We start from the raw sequence: 17,565 nt of genomic DNA, 5'->3' as shown, positions 1-17,565 counted from the left end.
TTCCCCCTCCACACCCTGACAGACAGCTGTAGGTTGGGAATGGGCCCCGGCTGGCAGGGCAGCAGGAGCAGTGCTGCACTGTGACCCTGCAGTGCCCGTGTGGGGCTGCAGCAGCTTGCACCACCCCACTGGGAAAAGTGAGTCAGGGCCTGAGCCACTGCCAGCCCCATTCCTGGCATCCCAACCAGCTCCAGCCCTGCCTGGTGGAGACGCAGGAGAACACTGGGAAGAGCCCTTGGGATGGATGTTGCTACCCCCCCCCTTCCCCCCAGCAACCACAGCCTCACCCCATAGATGTCAATGCATTTTTATTAAATTCTTACAAAACAGAATACAAAATTCTGGAATCAACAATTGTTATAAAGGAAAACTTCAATTCAGCTGTATCAGGTCACCTGGTACATCCAGTAAAGTGCTTGGTTTTATGGTTTCGTCTTTTTTTTTTTCCTTGTTTTCTTGGTTTTTTTTTTTTTTTGTGGTTTTTCTTGCGGGTTTCTTTGCCCCTGTTTCAGTTTCAGGTTGCAGCCAGCCCCCGAGCAGAGGCCGCGGTTGTACAAACCAACAGTGCGTTAACGAGACTCTTGTCAACCCGGCTTTGGCAGTCTTCTTCCATTGTAAAGTAGAGAAAGTCTCTCCTGTTCTCATAAAAACAAAGTTAGCTTCACAGTAAACGTTTCTAACCAGTTCTAAGTGGAGTTAGTGGGCTGAAGGAAGGGCGGGGGGGAAGGACAGGAAGCCAAAACGCTTAAAATTTCCAGCCTAAAAAAGAAATAATAATAATAACAATAATCATCATCTTTTTGAAGTTGGTTTCCAAGACAGATGCTCTATGGGGGAAGGGAAAGGGGGGAAGACTTTGAAGGAGGAAGAGGAGGAACAAGGGTGGTGGTGAGAGGGGTTAGCTGGTGCTGGACCACGGGTCAGGGAGCATCTGTCTGGAAGCATTCCCCCTTGAGAGGTGCTGGTGGCAGGGAGGGGATGTCTGGCCCTGGCACAAGCATCTCGCCAACCAGCCCAGTGCGGTGCGAGGCACCCATGGGTGCATCGAGGTGTTTCAGAGCCCATCCCCTGGCTCTAGAGGCATTTCAGGTTCTCCATGAACACACAGACCGGAGCTCACCATCCTGGCCAAACGGCTCCCTCCACGTGCACCAGCTCCACCACCAACCTGACCCCCGAAGCCAAAACACGGCACCAAACCTGGGCTGAGCAACCAGCGAGGAGCTCGATGCTCCCGGGATGTCCATCCCCTCAATGCCATCACACCAGCAAAACACCCATGGGGACAAGCTCCCACATGCACGGGCCACCCAGGCCGCTCACCAGCCTTCGGAACAGTGGGTGCATACATAGATCTAAAAGGATTCACACATGGGAAGAGGGGGAAGCTCAGTTTGCCAACAAAGGCATGGGGGGGGGTGGCAGGAACAAACAACGCAGATTTTATAGCCACCCCCCTGCCATCCCCTTCCCATGGTGAGGTTTAAAACCAAGAAGAACCCAGGCTGCGGCGTGCAGCACTGCCGATAGCTTTCACAACACCAGCTCGAGGCATCGCACACTGTACAGCATTCAAGTATTTCTTAATATAAGACAACAAGGAATTATCTACAACTGATAAAACAAAATAAGCTGTAAAAAAGTAATGTACAATCAAGATGGATTTTGTTTTGTCTTGCTTTAAAGGAGGCCTCTCCAGGGCATCCCGGTGCCTGAGGGGATGGCCCCTCACCACCACCCTGCACAGTGGGACCGGGAGGGAGAGAGGAGATTGCAAGTGTGAGGCAGTTTTGGGGGGGATGGAGAGGGGAAAAACCACCCTCCCTGACCCACAGATGCCACTCGGTGGAAGGGCGAGAAGAGAAGCCCCTGCCCCAAACTCCATCAAGACCCCAGATCATCATCTCCCAAGATAACTCACGCACACCTCCCTGAAACAAAAACCAACACATATTGCATAGTATTGCTGTCAGCAGTTTTAAAATCAAAAGGAGAACTTTCCCCCTCGGGAGACAGTGACTGTCCTCAGCTGAAGACCCCAAAGCAAGCTCCCAAAGCCTCCACCTGTGCACACAAGGGACTGAGACTGCTTTTTCAAGGTATAAAGCTCACAGCAGTGGATGAGAAGGGAAAGGAGGTTGCTGACGAAGAGGTCACCCTCCCTCGCTGTGGGACGTGGGGACGGTGGCACGAGCTGTGTTGGGGAGCAGGTTTGGTGCAGGGGGTGCCTGGAGGAGCTGGAGCCAGCCAGGCTCCGAGCGCCTGACCCAGCCCCACGCAGCAGCAACCAGCCAAGGGCCTTGTCCTGATGCAGCATCCCAAGTGCTGCGTTCCCTCCTTCCCCAAAGCTCTGAGCAAAGGGCAGCGCCATGCAGGCAGACGTGTGGACACACATGAACGTGGACACGTGGACACGCATGAACACGGACACATGCACACACATCAGCGTGCTCAGCTCTCCCTGGCCGCCCATCACACCCTGCACTGCCCCGGTGCTGCCGCCGACCCCATACCCTCCAGCCCCACATCCCAAGCTCCCCCTGGCCCATGGGTGCTGCCACCAACTCAGGTGCTCACCCCCCAGCACAGCACCTTGGGGTGCTCAGCACCCCCAGCCCCTCTGGCCACAGCAGCCTCAGGACCAGCCCAAAGCTCTTTAAAGGGTGTCCTTTGCTTTCCATGGAGCATCTGCTATTCCCAGAGGGGTATTTTGGGGCTGCTCCAGCCACCCTGCAGACCTCATTCCCTCTGCACCTCCATAAGAGCACATCCACCGGCAAGCAGCCCCTCCAAAAACAGGGATACAACACCCGACCCGGCACAAGAGCACGGCCCAATGCTTGTGCATCCCCCTGGCTCTGACCTTAAGCCCAGGAGCCGCCATCTGGAGCACGGGAGCAAAGGAAGACATTTCCCTGTGCCCTGTAGAGAAGCACAGCTTAGCAGTTTAAAACCAACACTAACTAAAGGGAAGAAGGAAGGAAAAGGGGGTCAATAGCTTATTCTGGAAGCAGGTTGCTGAGCAGAGAGGGTGGCTCGGTGGGATGCGGAGCTGCTCCCTCGCTGGCACCATCTCCTCCCGGCCCAAGCGATTCCCTGCACAACACCCATCGCATCCCCCCGGAGCACAGCATGGAGGGGCTCCCTGCACCCAGGATGCGGGTCCTGTGGGATCTACCCCGACATGGGAGGAAACCCCGCAGCTCCGAGGGGAGGGAGGAGGTTCATACACAACCGCCGCTGCTGAAAACGCGACCGAGGGTCTTTTGTTCACAGTATGAAACGAGCTGAAATCGTCAAAGCAGCCGCGGGTACAAAGAGTCCTTTGGTGTCGGGATGGGGAGCCGGGGAGGGGGGAAATGTCAGAGGAGAAACCAAGAGTCAGGAAACAAAAGTCCGTGTGTCTGTCAGATGTCCTTGAATGTGCCCCGGGTGAAGCAACCTCATGCTTGATTTAACACCTTAACAGAAGAAAAACATCTGAAACAAACCCTCCCACCCCCGACCTACAAGATCAGCAAAGCCTTGGAAACCAGCCACAGGGACGAGTCCTGATCTTGTCACCAGCCAGAAACGGTGGGGCTCAGGGAGGGAGGGGGGAGAGAAAGAACACAGGAGGAGGGGGGGGATGACACAGGGTACAGCAGGTCTGCGGGGCACAGCTCAGGCTTGGTCGGCCACCAGGACCAGCGGGGCCACGAGGTGCTGCCCGGTGGCCACTGCCTTGGCCAGGCTGCTCTTCTGCCGCCGCTTGGCCAGCTTGGACTCGGAGGGGGGGGAGAGCTGCATGGCCCGTGAGGTAGCTTTGATGATGATGGGTCGTGCTTCCTCCTCCGCCTCATCCTCCTCATCCTCATCGCGCCGTGTCAGCTGGCGATTGACGGCCATGGCCTCGGCAGCAAAGGAGGTGAGCTCTTTGGCACTGCTGTTCCTGCGGGGAGGCAGGGGCTCAGGGGGGCAACGGGGGCAAGTATTGGGGTGTCCCTCTCCGCACGCATGCCATGCCAGGCCGGTCAGGCACCAGCAGCATGGCTTAAACGGGAATCACGGCAGCAACCGCTGGCCAAAACTATGACAGAGCCCCCCCAAAAGCAGCAACTGGGGAGAAGGGGCCGGATGTGGGGTGCTGGGATGTGTCCCCCCCATCGCAGGGCACCCTGCAGGATGCTCACCTCTGCAGGATGATGGGGGTCGGCAGGGTGTTATCCGGAGCGCACTGCAACAGAAGGCAGCCGGTCAGAGCCGGGCACCCCATAGGGGGGTGAACCCCACCGCAGCGTTGGGCAGCAGAGATGGGGGGGCAGCAGCACTCACCCCCTGCACCCAGGGGTGCTCCAGGACCTGGGCAGCACTGAGCCGCTTCTTGGCATCTCTCACCAACAGCTTGGAAATGAGATCTTTGGCTCCGAAGGAGATGTGCGCCCAGTCCTTGTCAGGGAACTCGTACTTGCCCTCCTGGATGCTTTCGAAGAGCATGTTCTAGGGGAGAAGGAAAAGGGGGGTGAGCTGGGGGTGGTGCGGCCAAAGGAGAGGTGAGTTCTGGCACTGCCGCGGTGCTCCGTGTACCTGGCACGTGTGGCACGCCTCGCCCCGGTCCCAGCCGCAGTCGGAGCCGCAGTGACCCACGAAGGGGGGGTACCCGCTCAGCATGATGTACAGGATGACCCCCAGGCTCCACAGGTCGCAGCGCTTGTCGTAGATGGACGCCTCCTCGTTGAAGGCTTCCACCACTTCTGGGGCCATGTACTCGGCAGAGCCACACTGGGGGAGAGGTGGGAGTGAGCCCCAGCACGGGGGTCCCAAAGGATGGGGGACTGATGGGACTGGGGGGGGGATCCCACCAGAGCTATGGGGCTGCCCCCGCTGAAATGAGGGTGCAAATGCAGCGTGCAGGGCAAGTCACCACTGATGGGTTCCGCACCACCGCAGACCTGGGGGTCACCCAATAGTGGGGCTGCCACCCCCAAAAAAGCCTAAATCACAAAATCAGCTGTTTTGGAAAAGAGCTTTAAGAGCATCCAATCCAACCGTTCCCAGCACTGCCAAGGCCACCCCTAACCCATGGCACTGAGGCCTCGTCTCCACGGGGTGTGAACCCTTGCAGGGACGGTGCCTGCAGCCCTGCCCTGGGCAGCCTGTTCCAATGCCTGAGCACCCTCTGGGGCAGGAATTGTTCCTCAGCTCCATCTAAACCTGCCCTGGTGCAGCTTGAGGCCGGTTCCTCTTGTCCCATCCCTTGTTCCTTGGGAGCAGAGCCCAGCCCCGTCCTCCTGGGCATCCCCTCAGGGATGGAAGCTGGACCCACACCTCCCAACACCACCCAACCGGCTCCGCGCGGCTGCGTCCGTCCCTTTCCCATGGCCTGGGAGCGGCTGTGAAGCAGCAGGGATGAGCCTGCTCTGCCTGTTCCCTGCCTGTTCCCTGCCTGACGCTGGCAAAGCCTGGGGAGCAGGCAGGGCTGCGGGGCGGGAGGAGTTAACCCTGATGCAAGCCCTGTTCCCATATCGCTCCAGGGACTCTGGGGCTTTCCAGCACGCATGACCCGCACGCAGCCCACACGGGCCTCGTGACCAGGGGAGAAGCAAGCTGCAGCCAGCAGATAATCAGCGGCTGTCACAGAGCGAGAGGCTCCCAGCGAGAGGCCCCGGCAGCTGATGCCACCCCAAGAGACAAAACACGAACACAAACCAACAAACCCCAGCCTCAGCAGCACCCAGCGCCAGGCTTAACCCTGCAGGGACCAGGGTGCTGCGCCCCAGCCCTTGCTGAGAACGGGGGGACTCAGGGCAGCTCGGGGGTGTAGAGCCTGCCCCAGGAGGAGGATAAATGAGGAGGAGTAAGGGGGGGAGCAGTGCGTTTTGGCCCCCACCCCTGCCGTTGTGCACCCCGGCACGTGAGCACCCCGAAAACACCGGGGCGCAGGGCAACACCCTGCATGGGGGCATCCCTGCTGCTGGAGATAAGGGGAGCGGGCAGAGGATGGGGTGGATGGAGACAAGCTCAGTGCCCCCCCCCGCCGCGTGGGGACACATCTGTGCAACACAGGGCTCACCCCACAAACTTTGGGGGCCCCCCCTGCATTGCAAGCAAGCTGCACCCCACGGCGTGGGGGGGGAACCCCTTGTCCCCCAACTACATGGGAATCACAGCGGCAGCCCCGGCCCCCCCCCCAGCCCCTCTCCTGACCCACTTCTCCCTGCAGCAGCCTCGGCGCAGCCGCGGGGCCGTGGCTGTTGCTAAGGGCTCGCAGCAGCCCGGGCTGTGCGCCAGCCCCCCCCGGCCCCCCCGCATTATGCAAGCGCAGCTCGGCACCGCGGGGGGGCCGGGACAGGCAGCGTCAGCCCCCGGAGCAATGGGGTGGGATGGGATGGGATGGGGGGGGTATGAATGAGCCCCATGGCCAAAGCCTGGGGGTACCTGTGGGGGACCACTGCCAACCCCCCCCGTGCTTACCGGGGTGAGCAGCTCCGGGGTGGAGATGGGGGAGCAGTCGCCATTGAGTTTGATGCCACTTCCCAGGTCAAAGTCGCAGATCTTCACTGGGGAGACCTTGGGGGGGGGGAGGAGAAGTGGTGACCCCTGGGGTCCACAGCCTTGTGTCACCTCCTGTTAATGCCTGGATGTGCCATGCTTCACACCCCACATGTGCTGCCCCATGGGGACACGCCACATCTGCCCCCCCCCCCCCCCCCCCCCCCGCCAAGGACCCCACTCACCTGGTCCAGGCTCTCACACAGAATATTTTCCGGTTTTAGATCCCTGTGTGCAATTCCTGCAGGGAAAAAGAGAGGATGAGGGCAAAAATCCCCCCCCTTCCATGCTGACGGGTCTGGGGGTGGCACAGGGAACCCTCCCTCCCCGCCCCAAATCGCTGCCTGCATCGTGGCAAAGGGCAGGGATCGCTGCTGGCCCCGAGTCCCAGCTGAACCGGAGGAACAGGCTCCGCACCAAGCGCCTCGTGATGCGGCTGGGCCTGACCCTGCGTGCCCAGGGCCAGCAGTAGCCCCTGGGCAGGAGGACTGGGGGGGGGCACAGCTCACCTTTGTTGTGCAAAAAGTGCAGGGCGCTGGCGATGTCCCGCACCACCACGCTGGCCTCCAGCTCGTTGAAGTGGCGTCTCCGGTGGATGTGGGTCAGGATGGAGCCTGCGGACAGGTAAGAACGGAGCAGGGGCTCAGGGGGGGTCCCTGCTGGTAACCCTAACCCCAACCCCAGCGCCACGCTCACCTCCTCTCATCTTCTCAAACACCAGGTAAAACCTCTCCTCTTCCTCAAAGAACTCGATCAGCTCCAGGACGTTCCTGCAGGGATGAATGGCATCAGCCCAGCATCCCCCCAAAACCTGCCGCATCCCCGCAGCCCCAGAGCGCGGGTCCTGGGTGAGGACGTGGGACAACAAAACCGGGTTCCCAGTGATTGAAACCACACTGGTTGGGGCCCCGGCTGCATTCCAGGGGGGGAGAGGGACTCCCGGCGCCCAGCTCTGCTCCCTAATTGCTCGCAGACCCTCCTGGCTCGCTCGCCCTGCTCAGCAGGACCGCAGCCATGCTCGGCTCAGCTCCAATTTGGCTGCCTCAGCCCCCCGTTGTCATGGCAAAACCACTTCATGTCCCCCCGAGATGCTCCCGAGGCCAAGGGGAGGGAGCCCACGGGTGTCTCTAGCACAGCCCAGTCCCGTGGTACCTGTGTCCCTGGCACTGATACAGCATCTCCACCTCCCTGAAGACCCTGCTGCGGATGTGCCCCAGGCGTTTCTCTATGATCTGAAAGGCAAAAAGGGGGATGCTCAGGGAGCAGCACCGCTGCTGGGACTGGCACCCACCGAGCCCGGCAACCCCCCCACAGCACTCAAGGAGCCGGTGCTGGGGCCGGCTGAGGCAGGCAGGGGCTGCCTGAAGGGGTTAAGGCAGCAGAACAGGCTGTTCCCTGTTCCCGGCAGCGCTGCCAAGCCGCTCCCTCCCCGGCCACAGCCAAGCCGAGGTCCATGTGACACTGGCCCGGCGCTGAGCCATGGTGCTGGAGAAGGGCCCTGCGCCCCAGCGGGTGCTGGATGTGCCATGGGGTGGGCAGGGGGTCCCCACACACAGCCTCATAGAGGAAAAGCTGGGTGCTGCCACCGTGCAGCCCTCCCTGCTGACTCAGTTTCCCCACTGGGGCACCCAAAGGCTCCCCAGGGCGATGGGCAAAGCCATAATCCCCTTGGATCCGGCTGCGTTTTGACACAGAACCCATCCCAGCTCCACACCGTGCCTGGGAGCCTATGGGGTGCAGGGCCATGGGACCAGCATCCCCTGACCCCAAACGCAGCCGGGCCACTCCTGCAGCACCCACAAGCTCACAGGGACATGGCACCAGCACCATGTGCCCCTGCTTGCCCTGAGCCCCCCGATGTGCCACGGGCATCAATTTAACCTCCTGCCTGCCCTGCCTCACAGGAGAGGAGCGTGGCCAAGAGGGTCCGAGGTGCCAGCGCCGGGTGGTGGCAGGGGACAATGTGCCACCAGCCCGGCCACATCCCCACCGCTCCAGCCCATGTCCTGCGCCGGCACCGGGTGGTTGCGGGAGCCAGATGTGGAGGGTGGGAAGGGAAACTGAGGCAGGGGGTGGGAGGGAGCCGGGTGCGCGGCCCCGAGCAGCAGAGCTTTACCTTCACCGCGTACTCCTTGTTGGTGATGAGGTTAACGCAGGACTGGACTCTGGCGTGGGCCCCTTCTCCCAGCACCTCCTCCTGCAGCTGGTAAACATCTGGCAGGGGAGAGGCTGCCTGAGCTCCCGGCCCCACAGCAGCACCGGGCACCTCCGCTGCCCCTAAACTGGGGACACCAGGAGGGCTCCAGCCCTTCGCCACTCACCTTCGAACCTGCCGGAGAAGCTGTCGGTTGCTCTGCAGCGCTTCTTCTTCTTGTTCCTTTTCTTGGCGTCAGGGATGTCGATGGGTTGACTCGAAGGCATGTCTGGGCCGGAGCAAAGCCACCGCTGTGAGTCACCCCCGTCCGCCCATGGCTGCCCCAGCACGGCCACCCCTGGGCACCCCAAAACCCTCGAGGGAACTTAAAGAGCCAAGAAGAAGGCGGGGGGGCACCCGCAGCTCACCGGGACGGGGCGGGCACTCGAAGTTGAAGACAGGCTCCAGGTGGTTGGATTGGTCGAACTCCAGGTCGAAGGGGTTTTGTCCCTGGGGGGGGCCAAGAACAGGAGTGAGATGGCAGCAGCCGCTGGATCCACCACCACCAGTGCTGAGCCCATGGAGCCTGGCACGCACCCTGCTCACCCGCCCCATCGGTGTGGGGTGCTGTGCGCCACCAGGTCATGGTGCTGCTGGAGGCACACGGCAGAGCCGGCGGAGGAGGAGGAAAGGTCTGACCACATCTCCTGATGGGGACAGTGCTGCGCGGTCCTGCCTCCACACGGGGCATGATGAGAGGGATCGGGGACACCGGCACCAACCCAGCCCCAATTCCCCACCCAGACCTGAACTACAGCGAGCGGTGGGGAAGGAAAGCCACAGGGGCAGGATGGGCTCCAGAGCCACCGTGCTCTGTCCTCCCAGCTCCCTGCAAGGTCACAGTGGGCTGGAGCCCGCTCAGCCCCGCTCCAGTGAGCGCTGTGCCCATCAGGCTGTGAGACAGCCGGGACCAGCAGGATCAGTCCCGACCCCAAACCCTCCCTGCTCCCAGGATCGTTGATGGGCACGGGAACGGTGATGTTCTGCCCCCTCAACCCCACAGGGGACACGGGCACCCCCGCGCCGCCCCAGCACGGGGCAGAGCAGCATCGGGGGTGCGCGGCCGGGGCGGGGAACGGGCCCCCTCCTCCCCAGGGTTACGCAATGTGTTTGGGTGGAGGAGGCAGCTCCCGGCCGCGTTCCCAAACCCGCCCCGGTGCCCCGGTGCCCGGGCCGGCTGCCAGCCCCAGCCAACCCCGGCCAGAAAGTGCCTGTTTACAGCCGGGGCGGCTCTCGGGGGGTCCCCACCGCACCACGAGGGGCACCCCCGCACCGAGCATCACCCTGGGGGCAGAACGCTCCTGCCCAGCCCTTTGCCAACTTCCCCCCCCCCTCCAAGAAACCCCTGGATTTACAGAGCGCAGCATCACCCTCCAGCTGCCCCCCCCCCCCCCCAGGGCCCTGCAGCACGGGCAGGATGAGGCCTTCGGGGGGAAGCGGGAGAGAAAAAGGGGGGCCCAGGGCCGTGGCAGCTACTGCAGCAACGACACAAAAGGTTTGGGGGATGGGAGGTGCGGGGCGGGCGCTGAGCACCGGCTCCATCCCCACAGCCGAGGTGCCCCCAGCCCCGTCCCCATCCCCAGCCACCCCGGGGGGGGGGGGGTGCGGACAGAGCCAAACCCCGGCCTAAAGCCTCGAGAGCAGGATGAGGCCCCAGCTAAAACGAGCCGGGTTCGGGGGGAGCTCCCAGCATCCCTCGGAGCGCCGGGAGCCAAAACTGAACAAAGATCCCAAGAGCCGGGACAGCAGCGAGCGCTCGGGGAGCGGGATCGGCCCCGCACAGACCCCCCCCGAGGGGGGCACAGGGGTCGGGGTGACCCCGGCCCCCCCCCCCCCCCCCCCCGGCTGCAGCCGCAGCCCAAGCCCGTGCTGCCAGGACCTGGCCCTCGCACAAGGCGCTTGCACGACAGGTCCGGGCACCCCCTGCCCCCCCCGGCCTGCACCCCGCTTCCAGAATGGGGTGAATGGGGGCGGCTGCCTGCAGCGCAGCCCCCACGTACCCCATGGGGGGCCCTATGTAACCTGCAGCATAAAGCACCCACCCGGGGGACAGAAGGGCCGGGGCGGCTGCAGACCCGACCCCCGGGGCAGGGGGGTCCCGCTGCTCGGTTGGGCAGCACCGGCGCTTCCCCCCCATCGCGGGGGTCTCGCCAACGCCCCCCCCCCCCCCCCATGCAGGGGCTGCGGCGCTGCAGGCGCAGGATGCGGCCCCCGCGGGCCCTGCTCGCACCCCGGCCACGGAGCCCCCCCGGAACACCCCCGGCGGGGGGGGGGCAGCCGCTTACCTTGAAGGAGCGGTGGAAACCCGGGATCTCCGATTTCTTCTGCACCATCTTGCTGCGGGGGGGGGGTGCGGGGGGCGGCGTTGCGGGGAGAAACGGGGGGGGGGGGTGGGAAAAAAACCGGGCAGGGGGGAGGGAGGCGGAGGGAGCCCGGGGGGAGGCCGAGACCTGCGGGAGAGGAGCGCGGTCAAGCGGCTGCGGCCCCGCACCGAGCCCCCGGTCCCGGTCCCGGTCCCCGCCCCGACGGCGCTCACCGGCGCGGCCCCGCCGGTACCGGTACCGCAGCCCAGCCCGCACCGCCGCCCGCTCCGCTCCGCGCCGCCGCCAGGAGGGGACGCGCTGCTCCCGCCCCCGACGCCTTTATAGAGGCGGCCGCGGCCCGCCCCGGCCCGCCCCGGGAAGGGGACACCCCCCGGGCCCCCATCGGGGACACAAACACCCCCCCCCCCCGGGCCCCTCAGCAGGAACTTGAGCACCCACGGGGACACGAAACCCCCCCCGAACCCTCCCGTATTGAACCGGGGACACGACCCCCGCCACGGGCACCCCCGCGCTGCACTGGGGCTCCCCTCTGCGCAGGGACCAGCCTGTGCCTGCGCCCTGATCCCGGCACCCTCCTGTGCGGTGGTCAGAGAGAGGGGCACCTCCCGGACACCCCCCCTGCACTGCACCCAGGGACAGGGGCACCCCCCCCTGCACTGCACCCGGGGGCACCCCCCTGCACTGCACACGGGGACAGGGGCATCCCCCCCTGCACTGCACCCGGGGGCACCCCCCTGCACTGCACACGGGGACAGGGGCACCCCCCTGCACTGCACCCAGGGACAGGGGCACCCCCCCCTGCACTGCACCCAGGGACAGGGGCACCCCCCCCTGCACTGCACCCGGGGGCACCCCCCTGCACTGCACACGGGGACAGGGGCACCCCCCTGCACTGCACCCAGGGACAGGGGCATCCCCCCCTGCACTGCACAGGGGGGCACCCCCCTGCACTGCACACGGGGACAGGGGCACCCCCCCTGCACTGCACACGGGGACAGGGGCACCCCCCTGCACTGCACCCAGGGACAGGGGCACCCCCCCCTGCACTGCACCCAGGGGCACCCCCCTGCACTGCACCCGGGGGCACCCCCCTGCACTGCACACGGGGACAGGGGCACCCCCCTGCACTGCACCCGGGGGCACCCCCCCTGCACTGCACACGGGGACAGGGGCACCCCCCTGCACTGCACACGGGGACAGGGGCACCCCCCTGCACTGCACACGGGGGCACCCCTCCTGCACCAGGGGGCAATAACATCCCCCCGGCACCCCGACCACCCCCCCCCACCTCCCGGCACAAGGACGTGGGCACCCCTGGACCCCCCACACTGTCCCCAAGGGCCCCCCTTGGGGACCCCCCTGCACCCAGTGACAAGGACACTGCGGCTCCGTGTTCACTTTCTATGCCCCTGAGGCTCAGGGCGGGGGGGGCCGGCCTTGACCCCCCCCCCATTCCACACATGGCACGAGTGGGGCCGTGCTCAGCCCCACGTCCAGGCCTGCTCCAAGGATGGGGCGGGGGGGGAGCAGGGCGCAGGGTCACGTCCCTCTGTCCCTGCCGGCCCAGCGCTGGTGGCGGGGGGGGGGACGCCGTGAACAGGACCCCCCATTGCGGGCTCACCCCGAGGCCCCCCCACCTCGCGTGACGCCCGCGGGGCTGAGCACAGACGCGCTCATGGCGCTGCGCGGGGCCAATGGCGGCGGCACCGCCGTGCATGACTTCACCGCCCGCGCCGCGCATTGGCTGCGGCCCCGACGCCGTCGCAGGCGCTGACTGCGCCCCACGTCACAGCCCCCCCCTAAGCAGCCCCCCAGCTGCTCCTGCCCCCCTCTTTGGGGATGGTCCAGTGCAGGACTCACAGCCCCACAAAGCCATTGCGGGGGGTTGGGGGGGGGACACGGACACCGCAGGGGGGTCCCAAACCCCCTCCTCGCACTCCCAATCCCATCCGAATCCAACCAAATTCCTGCTTCTCCAGGCCCTGGCACTCGCTCGGGGACATCCGGGCAGCCTGGACCCCTCTTTACCAGCGCTGCTGCTGAGGCGTCCCCAGTGAGCAGAGATGGGGGGGCCGGGGGGGGGTCTCAGGGTTTTGGCTCCCATAGGCAGGGGATGGACAAGGGACAGGGACGGTGCCGTGGGGTGCGGTGGCCGCTGGCCCATGTGGGTGACTCCGGAGCATCCGGATGCCTCCCAAATTGCGCACGCTGCCATGTAGGTCACCACGGTAATGACAGGGCGGCAGCGCTGGCACCCACAGCCCCCGGGGGACACCCAGGGGTGCCCGGCGCGGCAGGGACACCGAGGGGTGGCCAAGAGCTTGCCCAGCCTGCGGGTCCCCGGCATCACACGGTGCTGGAGCACTCACTGCGTATGTGCTGCGTGCTGGCTGCATGTGCAACGCGTGTGCTCTGCGTGTGGGATGCATCATGGCACCTGCATGCTGTCTGCATGCCTGCTGCATGTGGCCATGCATGATGCACGCCTGGAGAGCGCTCCCTTTGTGCTGCTGCATGCTCTGCACGCTCAATGCACGCTCAGTGCATGCTCTTTGCAGCCAGGCACGGTGAGAGCCCTGGGTCTCAGGCTGGCGGAGCAGGAGCGAGCATCCGTGTGCTCCCCATGCGTGCACCCAGCCAGGCATGCACAAGAGCACACACACACGTGTGTGAGGGCAAAGCAGGAGGCAGGAGGTACCCTACATGCGTGTGCAGCCAGCACATGTGTGCACATACACATGCAGGTGCAGCCGTTCCAGGTGTGTTGCTGCGGGGCCATGCGGTTGCTCAAGGGATGGCTCTCACATGCATGCACACGCGCACATGCATCTGTGCACACACACACATGATCACGCTGGTGCTGTCCCATGTGTGGGGCTCTCCCCCTCCTGCACAGCTCAGTGCATGCAAGGTCCACCCAAAATCCCCCTTGGAGCCCACCTGCGGCTGCTTTCATAGAACCATGGAATCATGGAATGGTTTGGGTTGGAAGGGACCTTAAAGCTCCTCCAGCTCCAACCCCTGCCACAGGCAGGGACCCCTTCCACTGGAGCAGCTTGCTCCAAGCCCCTGTGTCCAACCTGGCCTTGAACACTGCCAGGGATGGGGCAGCCACAGCTTCTCTGGGCACCCTGTGCCAGCGCCTCAGCACCCTCACAGGGAAGAGCTTCTGCCTAAGAGCTCATCTCAGTCTCCCCCAGGCCTCCCTGTGGAAGGGGCGATGGAAGGGCCCTGATGTCTGATCACATCCTGCATCCCGGGGGCTGTGGGCAGCGAACCCACAGTGGAACCCACACAGGGAGCTCCTGTCCCTGCGGCATCCCCAGTCCCTGCGCCCCGGGGTGCCCCAGGACGGGGTCTCCAAGAGCCGATGGTGCCCCTCACACCGGGACCGGCTGAAGGAAAACAGGAAAGTGAGCGGGGCCGTGCCGGAAGGCGGCTATTGTTGGAGTGGGAGCAGAGGGAGCGGGAGTCGGGCTGGAGGCCACCGCGCCAAAGCCACCGCGGGACATGGGGCAGCGCTCGCAGGCAGGAGCAGTGGGAAGGTCGCTGCCCATGGGGTGTGCGGGGCTTTCCCCCCCGGACCGGCTGCTCCGGATTGGAGGGAAGGAAAACACCACAAATCCTTTTCCCGTGCGTTCTGTCCCGGCCCCGGCTTTGCCTCCGCTGCGCTCGGAGCCCTGGCTCCATTCAAATGACAAAAGCTCCCCAAACCCCTGGAATTTCCTGCCAGGCAGAACCCGGAGCCTTGGCTCTCCCAGCGCTGGTTCTGCTGCCGGCGGGCACACGGGACACACTCGTGGGCATCCGGCCGCGCTGGCTCCTGTGCCGGTGGGTCCCCAACCTCCCTCCTTGCCCCAGGCGGATTTGGGCAGCCCCACGGCACTGGGGCGGCTCTGACCCTGCAGCGGGCAGGGTCTCGGGGCTGCAGCACCCCCCGAAGCCCCAGTGCTGGCCCCCCACCACCGCGGGGCATCCCCAGGGATGTGGCTCCAATCCCTCACTCCCCGCCTGCTGCAGGGAAGGGGCCGAGGCAAACCCCGTGTGGGTTTCCCAGCTCCTGCTTTGCAGCCACATCTTGGGGCTTCCCCCACCAAGGACCCCCAGGGCAGAGCTTGTGCTGGGGGCAGTGGTGGGACGTGGCCACAGACCGAGGACGGGTGGGTGCATGTGGTGGTGGGGTGCTTGGGGCACCCTGCTTGAGTGGAAGGGGTCCCTGCCCGTGGCAGGGGTTGGAACCGGAGGAGCTTTAAGGTCCCTTCCAACCCAACCCAGACTGGGGCTCCAGGATTCTGTGGTTGGTTTCTCTGTGACTCCTCACTGCAGGGTTTGCATCCTGAACGTAAAAGCAAACCCAAACGGGAGCTGAGGTCCTAAAGCTCCTCCACGCCCAGGGGCTGGAGCAGCCCGGCAGGAAGCGGGCGCAGGGAGAGTTGCTCCTTCCTCGGGAGCAGCCGTGACCCCGCTCCCAGCCAAAGAGGAGGGATATTTATTTCCCTGCCAACAGACGGCCCCGCAGCCCCCGCCGAGGCCGAGCTCCTGCGGCTGCTCCAGCGCCGGGTCTGATTCCATCTGTGCTGTTGGGATGGGGTCCGGGAGGCTGCGGAGCCCTGGGCACCCCGCTCAGCCCGGCCCTGCAATGCGGGAGATCAGCAAATCTGTTCTGCTTGGGGCTCTCAAAGCCTTGGTGACCCCTCGGTCTGCACCCGGGCACACAAGGGATGCAATGACCGGGTCCGGCCGCAGCGGAACCGGCTCAGCCGGTGCCTGCAGCTCGGGAAGAGTCAACACAAAGGCCCCGCGCCCGGAGGTGAGAGCAGGGAGCAGGAGGCACAAGCAGAGAAAGGAGGGTTCTGCAAACCTGCCTGGGCAACGGCCTCACTGCTGCGTCCTGCTCAGAAGCAGCACCTCCAGCCCCAGCGGCTCTTCCCCCCTAAAGGTGCTTTTATAGAACCATAGAATCAGGGAATGGGTTGGGTTGAAGGGACCTTAAAGCTCCTCCAGCTCCAACCCCTGCCACGGGCAGGGACCCCTTCCACTGGAGCAGGTTGCTCCAAGCCCCTGTGTCCAACCTGGCCTTGAACACTGCCAGGGATGGGGCAGCCACAGCTTCTCTGGGCACCCTGGGCCAGCGCCTCAGCACCCTCACAGGGAAGAGCTTCTGCCTTGTATCTAACCTGAACTTCCCCTGTTTCAGTCTGAACCCATCACCCCTTGTCCTATCCCTACAGTCCCTGATGAAGAGCCCCTCTCCAGCATCCTCGTAGCCCCCTTCAGACACTGGAAGCTGCTCTGAGGTCTCCACGCAGCTTCTCTTCTCCAGCCTGAACAGCCCCAATGTTCTCAGCCTGGCTCCATACGGGAGCTGCTCCAGCCCCTGAGCATCCTCATGGCCTCCTCTGGACTTGCTCCAACAGCTCCATGTCCTTGTGCTGGGGACACCAGCACTGCACCCAGTGCTGCAAGAGGGGTCTCAGGAGAGCAGAGCAGAGGGGCTGCTCATGCTCTGGGGATGCCCCACAGCACATGGAGGGGGTTTGGGCTGCGAGCTCACATGGCCGGACATGGGGAGCTTCTCATCACGGTTCCTCCTCCCCGGCTGGGTTGGTCTCATGAAAGCAGCCAGATCTCTCCCAACGGGGAAGGGAGGGCAGAGCAAGGCAGCGCCCGCAGCCCCGAGGGTGGCAGTGGGATGGGTGCACACGGAGCTCCCTGAGGTTGGTGCGAAAGGAAAGCAGATGAGCAGTGACACACACAGAGCTGGCACTGCTCACCCCCCTCTGCAGCCCCAGCACCGGGTCCCTGTGGGTTTGTGCCCAGCCCAGCTTGTGCTCCGGATCCAGCCTCGCACACCTGAGGCTGCAGATGCCGCATTTGCAGGGGCAGTGGTGGGGCCCTGCTTGGATGTGGGCTCTGACCACAGCACTGGGCAGCCACACTGCACCCTCCAGCACAGCGGGGACATGGTTCCAGCTGAGCTGCACCCACGAAGCACAGGGAGAGGGGCCCCTGGCATGCAGGACCTGCTGCTGCAGAGCCCCTTAACTCCCCTTCTGGGCAGGCACATCACCTGCAGACCCTGAGTGCAGAGGTTTGACCAGGAGAGCTCTGCCCAGGGCTCTTCTGAACATGCTGGTGAGCTCACATTCACCTCCCAGGCCCCCAGCCAGCCAGGGTTTAGAGCTGGGAGAACAGAACGGCTCAGCCATTGGGCCAGGGACACTGCAGAGACAAGTTAGGACAAGCCTGGCCCAGTGGCTCAGCTCCAGCACCCGCCTGCTCTGCTCCACAGCCCTGGGAACACGCGTGGGGCTCGGAGCAGCCCAGACCTGGCAAACCGACAGCACGAGGAATCAAACCTTAGGGCAGCCGAGCCAGGAGAACACAGCCAGGAGCCTTTAGGAACTGTAGGAAACAGCTCTCCAGTACTTCCTGAGGAGTCCAAACACATCGGGTTTGTTTTGCTGATAGAAAGCCTCTGCCGGGCGAGTAATCACAAGACATCCAGCAATGGGA

The 17,565-nt window shown here is 64.4% G+C and overlaps 1 protein-coding gene across 4 annotated transcripts; it reads right to left on the bottom strand.

Moving 5' to 3' along the window:
* Positions 1-291: 291 nt before the first annotated feature.
* On the bottom strand, positions 292-11,330 carry MKNK2 (MAPK interacting serine/threonine kinase 2). 4 transcript variants are annotated; one of them, XM_080633771.1, is made up of 13 exons: positions 11,011-11,330; positions 9,094-9,175; positions 8,853-8,954; positions 8,648-8,745; positions 7,684-7,763; positions 7,228-7,301; positions 7,041-7,145; positions 6,717-6,772; positions 6,454-6,579; positions 4,567-4,761; positions 4,315-4,479; positions 4,173-4,216; positions 292-3,931 (listed from the first exon to the last, which is right to left on the bottom strand). In XM_080633771.1, the coding sequence occupies exons 1-13, from the start codon at positions 11,056-11,058 to the stop codon at positions 3,664-3,666; spliced, it is 1,443 nt and encodes a 480-aa protein (XP_080489897.1). In that variant the 5' UTR covers positions 11,059-11,330; the 3' UTR covers positions 292-3,663. The 4 variants fall into 4 exon arrangements, with proteins under 4 accessions (XP_080489897.1, XP_080489900.1, XP_080489899.1 ...); XM_080633774.1 differs by having other exon boundaries at positions 292-759; XM_080633773.1 differs by having other exon boundaries at positions 292-635.
* Between the last annotated feature and the right edge of the window lie 6,235 nt (positions 11,331-17,565).

Source organism: Psittacula echo, assembly GCF_963264785.1.
Source record: "Psittacula echo genome assembly, chromosome: 24".
Lineage (NCBI taxonomy): Eukaryota > Metazoa > Chordata > Aves > Psittaciformes > Psittacidae > Psittacula > Psittacula echo.
Note: the sequence above shows the minus strand (reverse complement) of the source record. Positions and strands in the feature narration are given on the sequence as shown.